Source organism: Fusarium keratoplasticum, chromosome 6, assembly GCF_025433545.1.
Source record: "Fusarium keratoplasticum isolate Fu6.1 chromosome 6, whole genome shotgun sequence".
Classification (NCBI taxonomy): Eukaryota; Fungi; Ascomycota; class Sordariomycetes; order Hypocreales; family Nectriaceae; genus Fusarium; species Fusarium keratoplasticum.
The window spans coordinates 250,429-268,225 of record NC_070534.1 but is presented as its reverse complement, the minus strand read 5'-3'; the positions used below and the strand labels follow the sequence as shown (position 1 = coordinate 268,225).

General features: G+C 51.8%; 8 protein-coding genes across 8 annotated transcripts; 4 read left to right on the top strand and 4 right to left on the bottom strand.

The window, feature by feature from the left end:
• Positions 1-371: 371 nt before the first annotated feature.
• Positions 372-1,421, top strand: NCS57_00804700 (PKS-ER domain-containing protein; the record flags this gene model as incomplete). Its single annotated transcript, XM_053057877.1, has 1 exon — positions 372-1,421. The coding sequence occupies one exon, from the start codon at positions 372-374 to the stop codon at positions 1,419-1,421; it is 1,050 nt and encodes a 349-aa protein (XP_052911708.1).
• Positions 1,422-1,549: 128 nt separating this feature from the next.
• On the bottom strand, positions 1,550-2,684 carry NCS57_00804600 (uncharacterized protein; the record flags this gene model as incomplete). Its single annotated transcript, XM_053057876.1, has 4 exons — positions 1,550-1,636; positions 1,686-1,927; positions 1,978-2,459; positions 2,509-2,684. The coding sequence occupies 4 exons, from the start codon at positions 2,682-2,684 to the stop codon at positions 1,550-1,552; spliced, it is 987 nt and encodes a 328-aa protein (XP_052911707.1).
• An 860-nt stretch (positions 2,685-3,544) lies between these two features.
• NCS57_00804500 (Protein kinase domain-containing protein) lies at positions 3,545-5,613 on the top strand (the record flags this gene model as incomplete). Its single annotated transcript, XM_053057875.1, has 2 exons — positions 3,545-3,613; positions 3,739-5,613. 2 exons carry the CDS (start codon positions 3,545-3,547, stop codon positions 5,611-5,613), a joined length of 1,944 nt encoding a protein of 647 aa, XP_052911706.1.
• A 466-nt stretch (positions 5,614-6,079) lies between these two features.
• Positions 6,080-7,456, bottom strand: NCS57_00804400 (Zn(2)-C6 fungal-type domain-containing protein; the record flags this gene model as incomplete). The annotated part of the gene is made up of 1 exon (XM_053057874.1): positions 6,080-7,456. One exon carries the CDS (start codon positions 7,454-7,456, stop codon positions 6,080-6,082), a length of 1,377 nt encoding a protein of 458 aa, XP_052911705.1.
• A 3,130-nt stretch (positions 7,457-10,586) lies between these two features.
• Positions 10,587-12,638, top strand: NCS57_00804300 (Amidase domain-containing protein; the record flags this gene model as incomplete). Its single annotated transcript, XM_053057873.1, has 1 exon — positions 10,587-12,638. One exon carries the CDS (start codon positions 10,587-10,589, stop codon positions 12,636-12,638), a length of 2,052 nt encoding a protein of 683 aa, XP_052911704.1.
• Positions 12,639-13,155: 517 nt separating this feature from the next.
• Positions 13,156-13,772, bottom strand: NCS57_00804200 (uncharacterized protein; the record flags this gene model as incomplete). Its single annotated transcript, XM_053057872.1, has 2 exons — positions 13,156-13,372; positions 13,432-13,772. The coding sequence occupies 2 exons, from the start codon at positions 13,770-13,772 to the stop codon at positions 13,156-13,158; spliced, it is 558 nt and encodes a 185-aa protein (XP_052911703.1).
• Positions 13,773-14,661: 889 nt separating this feature from the next.
• NCS57_00804100 (uncharacterized protein) lies at positions 14,662-15,471 on the bottom strand (the record flags this gene model as incomplete). The annotated part of the gene is made up of 3 exons (XM_053057871.1): positions 14,662-14,699; positions 14,750-15,270; positions 15,314-15,471. 3 exons carry the CDS (start codon positions 15,469-15,471, stop codon positions 14,662-14,664), a joined length of 717 nt encoding a protein of 238 aa, XP_052911702.1.
• Positions 15,472-16,230: 759 nt separating this feature from the next.
• On the top strand, positions 16,231-17,276 carry NCS57_00804000 (uncharacterized protein; the record flags this gene model as incomplete). The annotated part of the gene is made up of 5 exons (XM_053057870.1): positions 16,231-16,430; positions 16,487-16,563; positions 16,619-16,702; positions 16,756-16,824; positions 16,876-17,276. 5 exons carry the CDS (start codon positions 16,231-16,233, stop codon positions 17,274-17,276), a joined length of 831 nt encoding a protein of 276 aa, XP_052911701.1.
• Between the last annotated feature and the right edge of the window lie 521 nt (positions 17,277-17,797).

Below are 17,797 nucleotides of genomic sequence, written 5' to 3'. Positions count from 1 at the left end.
AGCGCCTCCATCGCTTAAACAAAAACATTCAGGGAACCAACAAAGGCGACGTATGTGACGCGTTGTGCTCATAAGCTTAACAGGCCACCCCCAAGCACGGGATCCGGAACCCGGTCCAGGATTGGTCGATCCATCACACGGTCGATCGAGATTTTAGCGAATCCGAGTCGCTTTGCGAATTTTAATAAGCATGCTTGCGTTTTGAGTTGGCTTGGGATGGCACCACTTTATTTCACGCCACCCTGTCCGTCATTTGTTTGCAGGATGATAAAACCACGGTGAAGCATCAACAGTTAGCGACATGTTTCTGTAAAGTCATCTCGTTGATATCGTTTCATCATTGTAAACTGAACTCTACAGATTCGTTCATCATGACTACACCCACTGAGCTTCCGTCAACCATGCGAGCCGCCCAATGGCGCTCCATCGCTGGTGGCATCGAGAAGAACCTCACGCTCAACGCTGAGGCCAAACTACCAAAGAACGCCCATTCCCTACCAAAAGACCACACTCTTGTCAAAGTCGCCTACGCGTCGCTCAACCATCTCGACTACAAGCCAGCCGAGATGCCATTCGGCAGCACCCTCATCAAGAAACCGGCCACACCTGGACTGGACTTTTCTGGTACTGTTGTTGCCCGCTCGCTGTCCGATCTCAAGCCTGGTCAGCGTGTTTTTGGAAGAACTGAGCCCCCAGTCGGTGGCACCTTGGCAGAGTACGTCGAAGTCAGAAAGGCGGGTGTTGCACCTGTTCCTGACGGTGTATCTCTGAGAGATGCCGCCTGTGTGGGCATCTGCGGCACAGCACCTCTTCAATCCTTTGCCCCGTACCTAGAACCCGGACAGAAGGTCCTCATCAATGGTGGCAGCGGTGGCGTCGGTGTCTTTGCCATCCAGATCGCCAAAGCTCTAGGCTGTTCTCAGGTCACCGCGGTCTGCTCAGGTGCCAACGCGGACCTATGCCGAAACCTTGGTGCTGACGAAGTGATTGACTACAAAGCCGAAGATATCGTCACGGCACTCAAGCGAACCGGTCACCAATACGACCATATCCTGGATACCATCTTTGCCAAGCCTGAACTGTACTGGCAATGTCACCACTACCTCAAACCCCAGGGGACGTATGTAGCTGTTGGCCTGCCGCCCCAATTCAAGACCTTCAAGACACTATTCGCCATTCACGTACTCCCCAAGTGGCTCGGAGGCGGGCAGAGAAAATTCGTTTTCCACTCGGTGAGTGCAAACACAAAGGATTTCGGGCAAGTTGCACGGTGGATCGAGGAGGGCAAGGTCAAGCCAGTGATTGAGGATGAGTACAGCTTGGAGGACGCTGCCAAAGCATATGCAAAGCTGAAGTCGGGGACGGCTAAGGGGAAGTTGGTTATCCGTGTGTGTGGTGAGCCTACTTCGAATTCAGATTGAGCCCTTGTGTGCTTGGAAGGGCACAACGGACGGGGTTGAGGAACGCGGGCAAACGATGTTTTAATAGCTAATACCCAGTTTTATTCTCTTATTTAAAGCAATGATATTTTCGTACGCCCTTGTAAGTTCTATTGCCCTCCCCATGCAACCTCTGCCACACGCTCTGCCATGAGCTGATGAATCCTCTTTCCCGGGTGTAAAATATCATACCATAACTAGAACGAGTCAGTGGCCAAATATTCCATCTTCCAAATGATGACTTACACATTTCTCTCCCCTCCGATCAGTACAGTGGTTATTACGCGATCCGAGAGACTTGGGGTCAAGCATGGCGTTCATATAGATATCCCATATTTGCACAACGGAGGCCTTGGAGTCAGGATGGTCTTGCCTGAAACGCTCTATATGCTCAACAAGAAAATCATTCCACACCCTGATAGCATAGGTAAGCGTCACATACTTCTTTCCTGGCTTCCTCGGCTGAAATATTGGCAAGAATTCAAGCGCTAGGTCTATGGTTAGTATGTCCATCCAGAAGACGTATGGTAGAACTTACGAGGCACTTCCAGGAAGACAAATTGCCGAAGCCCCAGCTTGTGTAATTCATGAGTAAACTCGACTAGTCGCTTCACAGTTGCTTTCATGAGCTTTTTGATGCCATTCTCGGTAAAAGACAGTCGAACATCGTTGACACCGAACCAGATGGCCGCGACGGCGTTGTCAGCATTCCACGGGGCATAGTCAGGTTTGTGACCGATGCTCATGTTGAAATGTTTGATCTGATCTTGAAAACAGTAGGCGTAGTAAGGATTTGGCTTAACCAGTCGAGGGTCCACCACAGCACCAGAGCTTGCGAAGCCATAGGCAAGAGTGAGCGTGTGGTTGAAATCGGATATCATGTAACCTATCCAGTTCTTGCCTCCTGTCGACGTCTCGCCCGGCCATTTGGGATTTCCAATCGGGTTCGCTGCACGGGGGCCAGGCTTGCGCCACCTGCTTATATTATGTTGGGTTCCGATCCTTGAAAAAGAGTCGCCGCTGGTTTCCGTCAGCAGACGAGGACTTATATGTGTGTCGGGGGACGTACAAGATCATGACAAATTGCGGGCTGTCTTTGTTTTGAGAGCCATCCTGAATTACTTCTCTGGCAGCGCCCGAAACTTTTGTCTCTACGATTCCATACGCTCCAATCGAAAGAGGAGTTGTCAAAACGAGAGAGAGTGCCAAGATGATGGAGGTTATCCCGGTGGACTGGAACTTCATGGTTGCGAGTTGTGCGGAAACTCGTCAAGATCCTCTTCAGTTGAGGTTGCAAAAATCTAAAACGTGTCCATCCCACCGTCTGAGGCGGTGCAACATGCTTGGGTGCGGCGACACTTCACGGGGAGACTCTGAATAGACTCGGTGAGCCTGGAGGAACTTCAGCTTCACCACTTGTCACCTGTGCCCTCGACTTTGGGGTATTCCGCCATACTTCGGCTCCATACATGACTACTACGAAAATCCGAGATCAAGTAAGTTTTGGGCCTTCTTTCGGAAAGGTAAGGCCGCTGCCTCGGGCTGTTTGGGAGGATTTGTAGAGTACGTGTCTGTGGTCACATGACACTTCATGAATCGTCTGAGAGATTTCTGGTGTCACGTGCCAGGCCGCTCGCTTGGGCGTGTTCGGTAGGTAAGGTGGAACTTGCCCCAGACTACGCTACCCTATAGAAGGGAGAAAAACTTTAATAAATACTAAGATAATAATTTTTTAATAAAAAAAATAGAAAAGTATTACTAGTATTAAATAAGTCTATTTAGTATTATTTTATATAATTTTTTATGAATACTTACTAATTTCTAGACTGCGATTATGTTATACTTAACACATATTTATATGCATTTTATACACATTTTAGGGTCGCCCATGTTTTTCCTCACGCGCCTCCCAGACCCACTAACGCGTTCGTTTCGTCAATAATCAATGGAATGGTCATGACGACAACACACTCGACCACACGACGCAGCTTTCGGTCGGCTCCTCCACGAATGGGCCACATAGATGGAGTCAGAAGTGCAGAGACTGCAAAGGCTCCTACAGGAAGCCGAACAACGCGCCAAGGAGGCTGAACAACGCATCAAAGATGCCGAGGAGTAGCGGCAACAAGAGCATGAACGAGCCGATCGGGAACGCGACCACGCCGAGCGAGAACGTCAACGCGCCGACAAAGCAGAAGAAGAAAGCCGACCAACGACGCTAGACGAATACATAGAAGCCTGTCGTGGCCTCGTTTTCACCAAGTTTTCTGTCCAAACGAACAAGAGCTTGACATCCAAGGGATCGATAACAAACCCGCGAAACAAGTTCTGCCCGACGCGCCTCGAGCCCTGGGTAGAATTTTTGGAAGAGCAGAGGATAACATTCGGCGCAGTCTATTCTACGCTCACCAACGATGACCGATCCTTCGAGAGTCAGGCCTTCCTACGTGGCCTCGGCGCTAGAGTATCCCGTAGAGCGATTTCGAACGAGAAGGACTTGGAGCATTTCCAGCATAATAGTGTGGAAGATCCGGTGCGTTCGATCGTGCAGCGTCTGATGGAGGAGGAGGCATTCCGCGACGAGTTCGACGTCGGAGACGGCATCATCTTCGAGAACCATCCGAGCGCCATCAGCGATGTCGCAGAAGAGGTCGTTGAGCGACAGGGGCCGCCGGTGACACCGCCGAGAACACCAGGCCCAGACGGACTAGACCGCAGCCAACTTCGGCCAGACCAGATTTGCGTTTATACGGCCGACGAGCAGTCGTCTCTGCGGAACATGGCGTATGTTATGGAGTATAAGGCACCCCACGAACTCACGCCTGTGCACATGCGAGTCGGTCTGCACTCCATGGACATCCACAAACAAGTCGTCAATCGAGCCACAGTGCCCACGGCGGACGACCAGGAGGCATTGTTCCAGTATCACGCTGAGAGACTAGCCACGGCTGCGATCACCCAGACCTGTCACTACATGATCGAGAGCGGGCTCGAGTACGGATTGTTGACGACAGGCGAGACGATCGTCTTTCTCAAGATTGATTGGCAGAAGGATCCCGGGATGCTCTACTTTCACCTGGCCGAACCCGGGCCCGAGGTCTTGGCCCACCCCGACAACCTCCGTTCATGCACGGCTGTGAGCCAGACATTGACCTTCAGTTTGATGGCTGTTGGCTCACCGAGAAGAAGGCGCCAACACGGGCAGGATGTGCGTCGGCAAGCTATGGAACACCTCAAGACATGGTCTGAGGACTATGAGATCATGCTACGATCCATCCTGGTCAGTGAGAGAACAGCCCCGGCCGACTCACCGGCATACGAGCCTCGGACGTACCGCAATGTTGACCGGTCCCCCTACCTCCTACGGAGAAGAAGACGCATCGCGGCCGATGTGCCGCCAAAAGATCAGCTTCGGAAGGAACGATCTCCAGAATCCTCCGATGACGAGCCCGAGCGACCGTTGCCGAGCACTCCCACGCCAGCTCCACGCGCCGACGACCAAGGCACCCGACGTAGCCAGCGAATTCTGGCTCGTCGGCCACGTGGGGGCGGCAGCAGCAGCAACAGCGGCACCGGCACCGGCGCCGGCGAGGGCAGCTCAGGCCGTCCGGGCCGTTCAGTTCGTCAGTATTGTTCGCAAAAGTGCCTCCGCGGATTGATGACGCGAAGTCCCATGGATAATGCCTGCCCCAACGTGATGCTTCATCGAGAGCACGATGGACAGACCCACCACCCTGTCGACCATGACGAGTGGCTCCAGCTTCTTCGTAAGCAACTCAAGCGATCACTGGACGAGGGAATGGTCCGCCTAGGCAAGGAAGGGTCGCGGGGAGTGCTATTTCAGCTCACGCTGCTTAAGTACGGCTACACCTTTGTCAGCAAGGGCACCGTGGCGGCGTTCATCGAGGATCTGGAGCATGAGGCGGCAGTGTATCAGCATTTACACAGACTGCAAGGCATCAGTGTGCCCGTCTTCATGGGCGCTATTGACCTCCGCGATCTTGGGAGAACTTATTATTACGACCTGCGGGTTTACATCGTACACCTGTCATTTCTTGTGGGGAGGAGACAGCCTAGACTGTGCCGGGAACTTGGGCACGATGAACAAGTCCCTCGAGGGAGAGGTGTTACGCTCCCTCAGAGAATTGCATATGGAAGGGGTGATGCATCTTGACGTGAGGAAGGCAAACGCACTGATTAACCGCGAGACTGGCCGGGTGATGATTATAGACTTTGAGAGAGCACCCATCCTCGAGAAAACGCGGCGACCGCCTGCGCTAGTGGTGCCAAACAAGCGATCGTGGGGACAGGGGGGTGTTGAAGATTGTAGAGCTGTGCCCCAACCGCGCCCTCGGCAGGCTAATGACATACTGGCGGCAAGGTCAATGTTTGCATCCGTGGCGAGATAGATTGATGCTGCTTAGATACCCTTGATAGAACTCCTCGATCTCTTAGCGTGCTTAAAGGGGTCGCCAATCTGCCTATACCCCTCACCAGGACTAACAGTATCGCCTGCCATAGATGCCTTGTGCGATGAAGTCATTCACAATCAGATCCTGGCTCTATTGCTTCACAACCGCCTCTCGAACCGTTTTTGATGATAAAAAGAAGGGGTATTCTGATTATTATATACAAAGTGGCTAGAGGATAATGGCCTCCGGGTTCAAGTGTGAAAACATTTCAGTCCAAGTCAAGCTCTCCTCCGGCGTTCTCTTCCAGATGGCTTCCAAAGCCGCAACGACCGAGTTGACGGACGCAAACCGAATCTCATCATATATAAATGTCGCCATACTGCGAACTGCCCGCTGCTGCTTTGGGCATTGGGCATGAGCCCCGGCAATACAAAGAGGCAGGACTGAACAGTTGAGGATCTTGGAGGGCCGTTTGATGCTGGAGATACAGTCAAGACATGATTGAGTATGTTGTTGGACCAATGCGTGGTTGGAGGGCAGGCCGCATATTGCCCGGTAGAGATAGATGAGTGCTGAGTGTTGGAAGATGCGGACGAGACTGTACGCTTGCGCTGATTCTTTGTCGGACTCTGTCGATTCCTTTGAACTTGAACCAGGCGAAGGTAGGTCTTCTAGAGCCAGGGGTGCGTATGTCGGCCTCAGAGATACCTCAAAGGTTCGGATTCGTTCGATTGAGAACTCCTGGCGCATCTGCGCCACATCTTCGAGATAGAAGGCCATGCTTGATATCTCCTGAAAGACAGACGAGAGCGAACAGTATCCCATTGTGTCTCTCCCCCACCAGACAGGGCCCCTGTCGACAACATCCCACAAGGCAGGTGAAAAGGAAGGAGCTTGACCTGTGAGCATAGCTCTGGTGAGATCTGTTGTCGCAAACTCTGATAAGAGCATGTGAAGAGGGTCTTGACCACTACCCAGGACAGTTTCTATGCCCCCGAGGCGTTGGAGAATGGCCAGCACCCCATCCCGATGGCTTGAAGTAGACATTGAGGACTGCGCGCACTCGAGGAAACCGTCATGGAAGTAGAGTAGCAACACGGCAAACAGGAGTGTCTGCAGTGGGCCATCGTCCTTTGCACAATAGTCGTTGACCTTTTCACGTAGGGCGGCGAGACATTCCGCCCGCTTGACGTTCATGATGCTGCGACTATTGCGTCCATCTTGCAGCCATCGATGTGAGTCGGCTAGGACACAGGTGGCAAGCAATACGACGCGATGCTCTAAAGCGATGAGGGTCGGAGGTGCGCATGGTTCTGAAGCAGTTGTGAGTAACGGCCAGAAACGGCCGTGGAAGTAGTCGAGGGAGCGCTTCTCGTAGACGGCGAGAGAGGAAGCCAGCTGTTCATCACGACTCGTTACTTGATAGATGGCGGGTACTGTAACAGCTGGTCGCGTGCTCCATCTGATCAACCGGGTATTGTAATCGCAAGAGGCGCCGACTTTGGCGCATCTCGAACAGATGGGTTTGGCTAGGTCGCACTTGATTCGACGTTTCTTGCAGGGCCAGCAAGAGCCTTCGACGACGCGAACTCTTGTCTTGCCCATGGTGTTCTGGGTTTGGGAGGGTGTCGATGCTAGGCCGCTCTGGGATATTGCTTGCAAGGGTGTAAAGGGAGACAGAATGCGGAGTCCAATGCTCGACAATCGGGAACCCCTGGATTTGGATCTTGCTCCGATCGTCTCGTCTGCAGTTGCCACGGATGAACTGATCCGAGTTTGCAAACTTGTGCCCGGATATGGATGAGTGAGGAGCGTAAACGTGGAGGTGGAGATTCAAGAAGGCGAGCGATCCACCTGGCCGGCAGATATAAGATGTCTGGTTCCTGCACAAGCAATTGACGTTGATGTCGGCACCAGCCAGGAGATGTCCCCTGCGAGATATCGCTTCCTCGGGTTGCAAACATCGATAAGCGTTGGCGCGGCATGGCCAGGCCTCCGAGTCCGCGCGGGGAACCTGGGTTGAAAGACGAGACCTTACAGGCTGAGATCTCTAGACCAAGGGATCCACTTAAGAATGGGCAATCAACTTTCCTCTTTGAGCTTAGCTGACGGCCTCGGGCTTGAGCCTGGGGGCCGATAACGATGCGGGGGTGGCGGTGGCCAGGATCTCGGCCAAGATTGTGAGGACGGGAGTTGGTTTTGTCCGAGTAGCTGACAACTTGGGTTTCCTGATAGAGATGGCCGTTTCATTGGGTCTCTCGGTATCTGAGTTGATGCAGATGGTTCAACTCTATTCTGACCACTTGCCTCGTTTATATACATCGAACATGTGAATCCCACCACAACCAACACGTTGGATCGAAAACATGTTAGCAACCTCTAGGACCAATGGCCCAGTTGACAATCTCGGGCTTGGGCCTGGACGTTTCCCACTCCCACTCAAATTAGCAGGGCGCAAATGCCCATCTCCTTCATGACACTGCCACAGTCCCATTGGACATCTGGCTGATCTCCCTGGTATCTCCAACTATGTTGTATAATATCCAGAATTGTTCCGCAATTTCCAATCATGCCGCCTCCTTGGGAGAGCGTCTCCTCCAGCAGCTGCTCGAAGAATAGTCTTTGATCTGGATCAGCCACACACCCAGCGACGCATATAGGCCAGCTTATTTGTCGAGGGGAAATTGTGTCCTGGGCCATCTGAATCTCCAGTATCGTCCGGCTCACTGCTCTCCGTATCCTGGTTGATGAAGGACGCGGCAAAATCCTCTGGCCGACAAGCTGAAGTTGAACCAATGCTGCAGCGGCAAATATGCGAGTGACACAGCCTTGACCAGATCGCATTCGTGCCTTCCTTTGTGTTAGCAATGAAGAATCATTGGTAAAGAATGACGCTTGGCAAACCTCTGCTGAAGTTATGGGAATAGCTTCCATACAATCCTCCAAGTCGTCCTCTATGTGTTGCTTTCTTCTCCTGAGTTGCTCTACTTCAAGCTGGTCTGAGTTGGTGACCTCGACCGTCCACTCGTTGAGGGTCCCCAGGTCGCCTATGGACTTCATGACTGAGTTATGGCATCCCATTAGACGTACAAGGTCAAAGCTACAACTGGGACCTAACCATTCCTCATAGGGCAACTTTGGCTTTTGCTGTGTCGCTATGCAGGCTAAAATGTCCATCCATAACAATACCGGAATGTGGAACGAAATCGCTGCTGTGGCTTTGTTTTCGAAGAGAAGAGGCAGCACTCGGTTTGGTGACTGTTGAAGTTGATGCCGGCCGTGTATTGCGGTAGCGATTGAAGCCATAGCACACAAATGTGGCTGCCAGTTATTCGTGCTTCCCCTCAGGACCTTTCAGCTGTCAGGAGACTCAGCACTCGAGCTGATGATTGAATCTCACCTCAAAGCTAATTAGAGCCACGCCACAGGCTATTATCTCGACGAGGTTCTCATCATCAGGCCGAAGCTCATCAGTGTTGAAGGAAACGATAAAATCGTGGAGCTGACTCAGAGCGTTGGTGTGAAACTCAAGCTCAAGGTGGTGAGTCTCTGTATCCCCCAGCAGTGCCCGACGGTGTAGCGCTGCGAGGCCTAGAGACGCTCGATAAAGGGGTCCGTTTTTGCTCAAGAGCCAAAGGAGCCAACCACGAGACCACTCACCCTTTCTGCAGAATGGGTATTGGTAGGGGAAAACATGGTCGAGATAGTGCATCAAAAGACTGGCTTCGTCATACTGCAGGGGTTTTGGAAACGAACAGCCAGAGAGAATGCGGCTTTGCCAGGGTCGCCGGTCTAATGACGAGGTGGTATCTTGACAAGTAACTACAGGTTGTGGAGTAAGTATACATTTATCCATCCTAGGAAAAACAATGACATGCAAGCAGAGCGTATTCGACTCACCTTCAAGGGTGTCAGTGCACTGTTCAGGCTGCGAGGGGGACCTCGATGCGTGTGGGCTTTGCACTCGTGGCTGTGCATGACCCTGGTTTTTGGCGAGACGACGCTTCTTCTTCTGTTTGAAATTCTTCATGACTGCGCGTTTAATGCGTTGTCTTTCCTGCTCTTCCTCCGTCCCTCCATCCATCCATGCTGGCTTCTGGCCATATCCGTGGCAGTCTATGTGCCGACTCGTACATTGGAGACAGGCTGTTTCTCCTCCGTCACACTTGACATGCCTTAGCTTACATGTCCAGCAGCAATCAGTTTTCCTCGGGCCCGCCATTGTGGAGAATCTAGACGAAGGGTGCTACGGGTTGAGTCGGAGATAGGGAGAGGTGATGCATGGGAGAACAGAGTCGAGGGAGTAGGGACTGCTAACTTGCTGAGTCCGGTGTGCGGCGTAACTAACGCTTCCGAAGTTCGCTTCGAACTTCCAACACAGGATTCGCCACGACCTTCCCGATTAGTATACACATAACTTCGGAGATGATGTTCACACAACGAGCAAGCATGCAAAATGCAATAAATCTGTGGTATTAGCAGAGAATGGACTGGACTGGTTGCTTGTAGGTACACGTGTGGTCAACTAGCTAGAAAGGAAGGTCGAAACGGGCGAGTTTTGCTTCGGAGAGTATGTCGAGCCAGGGTTGTGCATGAACACCACAATTGCCCTTATAAATACCTTGTATTGTCCCAGGAAGAATCTTATCTCTCGCAACCGACACGGCATCGACATCCATTCTTTCTCAAGGCTCGCTTTTGCTTCCACCTCCACACAACTTTACCTTCCTTCATCATGGACAAGACCACATTCAACCTGCTGGATGCCAGTATCAGCGACCTCAAACAGTTGCTCAGCGCTCGAGTCATCACCAGTGTTGAGCTTGTATCTCTTTACCTTCATCGCATCGGAAAATATGATTGTCGAGGCCCACGTCTCAATTCGATTTGCGTCCTCAACCCCAATGCCTTTGCTGAAGCCCAAGCCTCGGATGACTACCGCGCTTCTGGAAAGACGCCCCGACCTCTTGAAGGCATCCCTTTCACGGTGAAGGATAGCTACAGAGTCCAAGGAATGACTGTCGCTGCTGCATCGCCTGCTTTTGCCAACCTTAAAGCATCAGAGGATGCGGCTATTGTGGAGTTGCTCCGCAAGGCCGGTGCGGTTGTCCTAGGAAAGACAAACATGCCCCCAATGGCGGATGGTGGTTGTCAACGCGGACTCTATGGTCGCTCTGAGAGCCCGTATAACCAGAAGTACATGTGCACTGCTTATGCTTCTGGTTCCTCCTACGGCTGCGGAGTCGCCACGGCGGCAAGCCTGGCTGCCTTTGGGTTCGCTGGAGAAGCCGTCACGTCAGGCCGCTCTCCAGCATCCAATAATGCACTAGTGGCCTACACCTCTTCGCGCAGTGTCATTCCTCCCCGGGGGTTATGGCCGCTGTATCCGACTTGCGATCAGGCCGTCCCGCACACGAAAACCATGACGGACTTGTTCCACGTACTCAATGTTGTCGTTGCAGATGATGCTGCTGCAGGTGACGCTGATTTCTGGCGGTCACAGCCCTATGTGTCACTCCCAAAGGCGAGTGAAGTTCGGCCGGACGACTATCTCTCTTTGGCTGATCCGGACGCCCTTCGACACAAACGAATCGCAGTTCCGAAATGCTTCATTGGAGTTGAGGGCGCTAGGCCAACGAATGCCTGCTCCGCTGGGGTTAGGGCTCTCTGGGACCGCGCAAGGAAAGACCTCGAGTCTCTAGGAGCGACTGTTCTCGAGACCGACTTTCCTCTCTTTGAGAATTACACTCGACAACACTTCCCTGGCCAGGGAATGAACGTTCCTGGCCTATCTCAGGAATGGGCGGCGCGTGAACGCTGTGACATGATTGCTTTGAGCTGGGACAACTTCCTTCGTAGCAATGGGGATGACAAGATACCAAACTTCACCTTTGCTGAGCTTGAGAAGATTCACCCACACATTGCCCCGATGGACGACCCATCCCAACACACTGAGTCGCAGAATCAGGTCCGCTATGAAGACATGGTGGCTGTTGTGAAACAACGGGGAGAGACCGGTCTTACTGACCTCCCAGGATGCGAGGATGCACTAAAAGCCCTGGAGGCAATGAGGAAGAGGGACTTGGAGGACTGGATGACTGAGAATGAGTATGATGTTGTGGTGTTTCCAACGAACGGCGATGTCGCGTCGGCTGATTCCGATGAGAATTACGAATCGATGCTTGGCGCTTTGCGAGACGGAGTCAAATACGCAAACGGAGGTCGATCGTTGAAGCACCTCGGAGTCCCTTGCATTACAGTTCCCATGGGGAATCTAGAGGAGGAGAAGATGCCTGTCGGCCTCTCGTTCTGCGGCAAGGCGTACCAGGATCAGGACCTCTTGAGATATGCATTTGCTTATGAGACCGTGTCGAAGCGCCGGCAAAACCCACCTCTCACACCATCATTGCCCTCAGACCAGATTACGCTCTCGAGAGCGAGTTGTCGACCAGCTTCTCTTGTCAAGCCGATATTGAAGATTGCATCGATCAAGTCAATCAGCGAGGATAGCTCTGAACAGGAGGTCCGCCTGGTCACCGTGACTGGAACTTGTCACCTGACAAGCTCTGGTGAGTCAAGCTCGCTGAGCGTCGTTGTCAATGGGGAGCCATCTTCCCAGGTGTCATGGGAAGGGAACGGATGGACTTGGACAGCTCGTCTTACTCGGCCCAAAGTCAGCGAGAAATACCCGCCACCGGCGAAGGTGCCGAGGGATCAATTTATGGTTGTGTTTGTCGCAAAGGCCGACAACGGTCGGTCAGCAGGCTCGATGATTTTACTAGATTAGATCTTAGCATATGTAGTTGTGCTTCTTAGTTGGTAGGCCAGGCAAAGTCACAAAAACATAGATCCAACAGCCTACAGCCTTCAAGTCAGTTTCATATAGCGCTGTGACCTCTGTACAGACATTTTGAAGGCGACGGCTGTTGCCTTACCTGTGGGATGTCAGTATTGATCAACTTGAAGAACAAGATAGAATAATCAAGCGACTTCATACCTGAGTTTAAAATTCCAAGACCTCATTCCCTACGAAACCCACCGTTTCTCTCAGCTGAATGTGACATCAACCCTATGCCGTTGGGAATAACCTAAACGTTGTACTTCTAGTTTTGCTCATGATTATAGTTAAGGGTAGCTTATTAATAAGGTAGTCGTGATTGCCTAAGGTAGGACACCAACCAAAGCACTAGGAGATATATTGCAGTGAAGGAGGAAGTTTTGTCAATCATTCATTAATCATGTGAAAGTCAATATGCTACTGATGGAGTTTTAAGGCCCAGAGCACGATGCTAGACTTTTGCCAACTAGTCCAGTCGAGGGAGGTCTCCCTTCTCCTGAGCTTCCTCCACAAGCTTGTTGTAAATAGCCACCTTCTCCTCATACTCCTTCACCAACTCGCTGTCACTCCTCTTGCCGGGAGTGGCATCGTCACCGCCAAAGGCACGGACGGCGGCATAGTAGACATCGGCCAAAGCCCTGCATACACCCGATACGCTGACAGACTCGCACTGATAGTACAGGCTTGAGATAGCATGTCAGTAATTATTCAAAAGCATTGAAGGGATGCGCGAGGAACTCACTCGGTCTTGAAGTTGCTATCAATGCGAGCCTTTCCGCTCACGGTGAATCGGCTCTGGGCACGGTAGTTGTGATAACCAAAGTCGTGGCGGTTGCAGGCTGGGACAAAGGGGAAGCCAAAGGGGTTGTCGGGAGATGAAGTGCAACCATCAGAGTCCCAGATGAGGGTTGGGGGGTCTCGCGCGTTACGTCGCGCAGTGAAGGTGGGCAACGAGACACTGAAGAGCAGCTGATCCGTCACCGTGTTGGCACTTTGGCGCTTAGAGACGGACTCGTCCTTGGTGCCAGCTGGCAGGGCAAATGCCACTGGCAAAAGAGAGACGAGGCAAAGGCTGAACTTCATGATGTCGACGTTGCTCTTGGTGATTGGCTTGTGATGGATGCTGAGTATCACAGACTTTGCGGTGCAGACTTAACGGCCTATTTATTCTTTACTGAAGGCATTCACAGGGATACGCGGAATAATACCGCAAAGGCCGATGCGGCCATTCATGCTGGTATATGTCGAGTTGTTGATCGTCCCGGCTGATACCTGCCTTTTTGAGCAATGATCACTGCCTTCAAGGTGGTCACGCTCTCTAATTCTGTCTACTGATTTGCCATGTCTCGCCAAGCTTTCAAAAAGGCCGGCAATGTCGCAGGTCGGGCTGCGGGCTTGAGTAACTTTCCTGTTTTTCACTATGAGACATGGGTTACGACTTCGACATAGGCGCATGGTCTGGCCGCGAACTTGGATTGGAAGCTTGGTCTGAAATGGGTCGATCGCCGTGCGGGGACGGAACCATCGCGGTCAACTAAACGAGTTAGGCGCCCGGGTCCCCTTGGCAAGAATGGCTGGGGTTGCAGTGAATATGTTTTGGGAAATCTATGGCCGTTGAATGGTGACATGCATGGCAAGGGGTAGATGCCCGTGGTACGTACGAGGCTGCGGGTTATAGAACAAGGTAGCTGTTTAGCACGTGGTGGTACGAAAGGAAAGGAAGGTCGTAAGACAATGTTTTGTCGATTGATGAATAATAGTAGCTTTGTCATGTAGTGAGGGACTAGATTTGGTACAAGATACTCACGATGCCGTGCGCAGTGGTTGGCAAGGAGTGAGGGAAGCCCCAGACCAGGTGGGGAGCAAAAGAGGACACGGTGACACCCATGTCCCTAAACATTAATCAAGTTGGGTTGGATGGCAGGACTAACGATAAGTAATCTAGTCCAAATTTCGGCATTCTGAGCTTCACTTACTGCCTCTTGTTCTCCGCATAGATGAAATTGGCAGCTGTGACATGTGAGCTTATGGCTTTGACATCCGACATCCAGGCTACTCACCAAAGGGAACAAGTCCGTTCACATTTGCCCAATCACGAACACCAGTTCTCTCGGTATCCGAACCCCAGCGAACTCTAGCGCTGGGCGTGGTAAGATGTAGTCTTTTCCTTGTTCCGTTGGCTGGGATAAAGGCTAGGAACACGTAGCGATGCGGTCCGGTTCCGGCAGGGGGTGCTGGTGGCGTATATTCCACCAGATCTCTCCTCCGGCGCCCAGTGACTGAATCCAAAGCCAGATATGAGGCCCTGATCCAGTGACAGAACTCGGACCACTTGGGATCCTGTCGCGATGGAGCATCGGGGTCGGTCATGACGATGACATAGGTCATGCTGGAATCCGTCATGATGTCGGAAGGGACTTTAGCCCCGGCATGGTCAAGGTGAATTGATGGGGCGACTTGAAGGTATGAAGGAGGGAGTATGTTTCCAAGGTTTGCACGGAGGTGCTTCCAAGCAACTGTCAATTCAAGGATGGGTATGAAGTCGTCGATAACGGTAGGAATGATTCGGGATCGTATAAGCCTTTCGAAGTTAGTTGAGAGTCTCAGAATTAGGGAGTACCTACTCTTCATGAACACGGTTCATTTCCTTATTTGGTGGGCTCATCATACGCTGTTCCGCAGCTACACCGAGGTAACCTTCTTCAGCAGCGAGGTCCGCGCTGACCAGCCCTGCTGTGGGCAGCAGCGCCAGGGTTTTGCATAGGGTGGAAAAGAGCACCATAGGGGCGGTAGAAGGTCATTGACCCTTAAAATCAAGGATTGAATAGATTAGTGACAGGAAGAAGAATCAGGTGCGGTTGCCGGATGGTTTTATCACTCGTGAATCTCCCCGCAATTGGAGAGAAGGTTCCTGAGAATGCGCCATGATGTCACAAAAGAGTCTATCTGACGTTTTGCTGAGCCTATCGATGTTTTGCGTCTCGACTTGATCTACCATGGGGATTTCAAGCACTTTATAGGCCGGCTCAATTCATCGGGCCATCCAACAGCTTCTTGTTCTACCTACTGTGGAGAAAGACAACGAGTGCCAGCGATTGGAGCGCTTCTACAACCAAACTAGATCCTGCTGCCTTCTTCACCGTATGGAGCATGCCGTCACATGTCCTCCACAAGAGGCTTTTTAGAGGGCTGGCGACGAGGCCGTGAGGGGGTCCTCGAGGGAGATTGAACTCTACGGTTCTGAGTCGTGTAAGTAATCCAGTGCTTGTGGTAGTCAAGAGACACGCTAGAACCTGAGTGAATGTCTCAACTCACAATAGATAGAAGCGAAACCTGCTCCTAGTGTAGCTGAAACCAGCAAAGTCCAGGTCCAACGACGTTGACGAGAAAGTATCTCACTACTGGTTGGGGTGGAGGGGACCCAAAGCGGGACCCCGCTGCTCATGCAGCAGCTCGTCATCAAATATCAACTCTCAATTCCCCATCATGAACCTCGTTCATCTTTTAATTTACTCATTATTACTATAAAAAAACCGTCAAAATGTCCATGTCCACGCAAGACGCTGCTACCGTGAGGGACGGCTTTCCTCGCCCATTTCCCAACACCCCGAACAATGTCCTGGAGCAGCTTCGTCTTGATGGCAAGGTCGTTGTCGTAACTGGCGCCGCAGGTGGAATTGGCTTCGCGGTGGCTGAAGCTATGGCTGAGGCAGGCGCAAATGTCGCTTTGTGGTACAACTCGTGCGTGTCATTGCCTCCTCGTATTCTTCTACTGCCGATATCTAATCATCGGACAGTAACGACACGGCTATCGAAAAGGCCGAGACCTTGGCCAAGGAACACAACATCACGACCCGTCCTTACAAGGTCGATGGTGGGTGATGAATAGATGTTCCAAGGTCAAGACAACTAGCTAACGCTGCCTCTAGTGTCCAACTCTGATCAAGTCCAGAGCATGATCACCAAAGTGGTAGAGGACTTTGGGAAAATTGATGTCTTTGTGGCCAATGCTGGCAAGTTGACTCTTATCCCCATGATTCATATCTGCGCTGACAACACATGGTAGGAATGGCTATCTCAAAGCCTATCCTTGAGCAAACCCTGGACGAATACAAGAAGCAGATGTCGGTAAATGGTAAGAAACATGAACCCTAACTACAGAACCAATACTGAAAACGAAGCGCAGTTGATGGCGTAGTATTCTCCGCCAAATATGTCGGCGAGGTTTTCCGTCGCCAAGGCTTTGGAAACCTGATTATCACCTCGAGCATGAGCGGCCATATCGTCAATGTTCCTACCGACCAGCCCGTCTACAACGCCAGCAAGGCCTTTGTGACCCATTTTGGAAAGTCCATTGCCAGAGAGTGGCGCGAATTTGCTAGAGTCAATATCGTGTCGCCAGGATTCTTCGATACCAACATGGGCGCTAGTCCCGAATGTCTCAGCGAGGCGTACCGTATGTCCGTCTTTGGCAGGCAGGGTCATGTTAAGGAGATCAAGGGCCTCTATCTCTATCTGGCTAGCGATGCTTCTACCTACATGACCGGAAGCGATCTCCTTATTGACGGAGGATACGTGTTGCCCTAAGGGGGCTGGAGTCACAGGTCATCGAGGGTGGGGGATAGAAATCGGACTAGACACATAGGAGAGGATATGCTTGGGCTCAAGTTTCCGCAAGTCATGAGACAGAGAAAAAGAAGAGACTCTGGAAGAAGAAGAACTGACATGCGAAACAAACGCTATATCCCTATGTGCAATGTCTACCCTCACTGAACTGTAGGTCAACCAAATACAAACTCCCGATAATTTGAGGCAATCCTCCCAACGCCTTCCTCTAGAGTCCACCCCTTTATCTCGCAAATTGCTCTGTACATGTCTTCAAGTTCGCCATCCATTCTATCACCCGCTGTATGAAGGTCGCTCTCAACGAGTACCCGATTGTCTGGCACTGTCCTGACGGCGTCTTCCGTTTTGGCTCTTGCCGCCTCTGAGGCGAGGTTATTAGTCTTTGAGAAGGAAAAGAAAATCTTGGCAGGGATCGATGGTTTGAGGTACTGCTTCACTGCGTCCGACTTTCCGCTAAACGAGTGAAGGCAGATGCGTGGGGG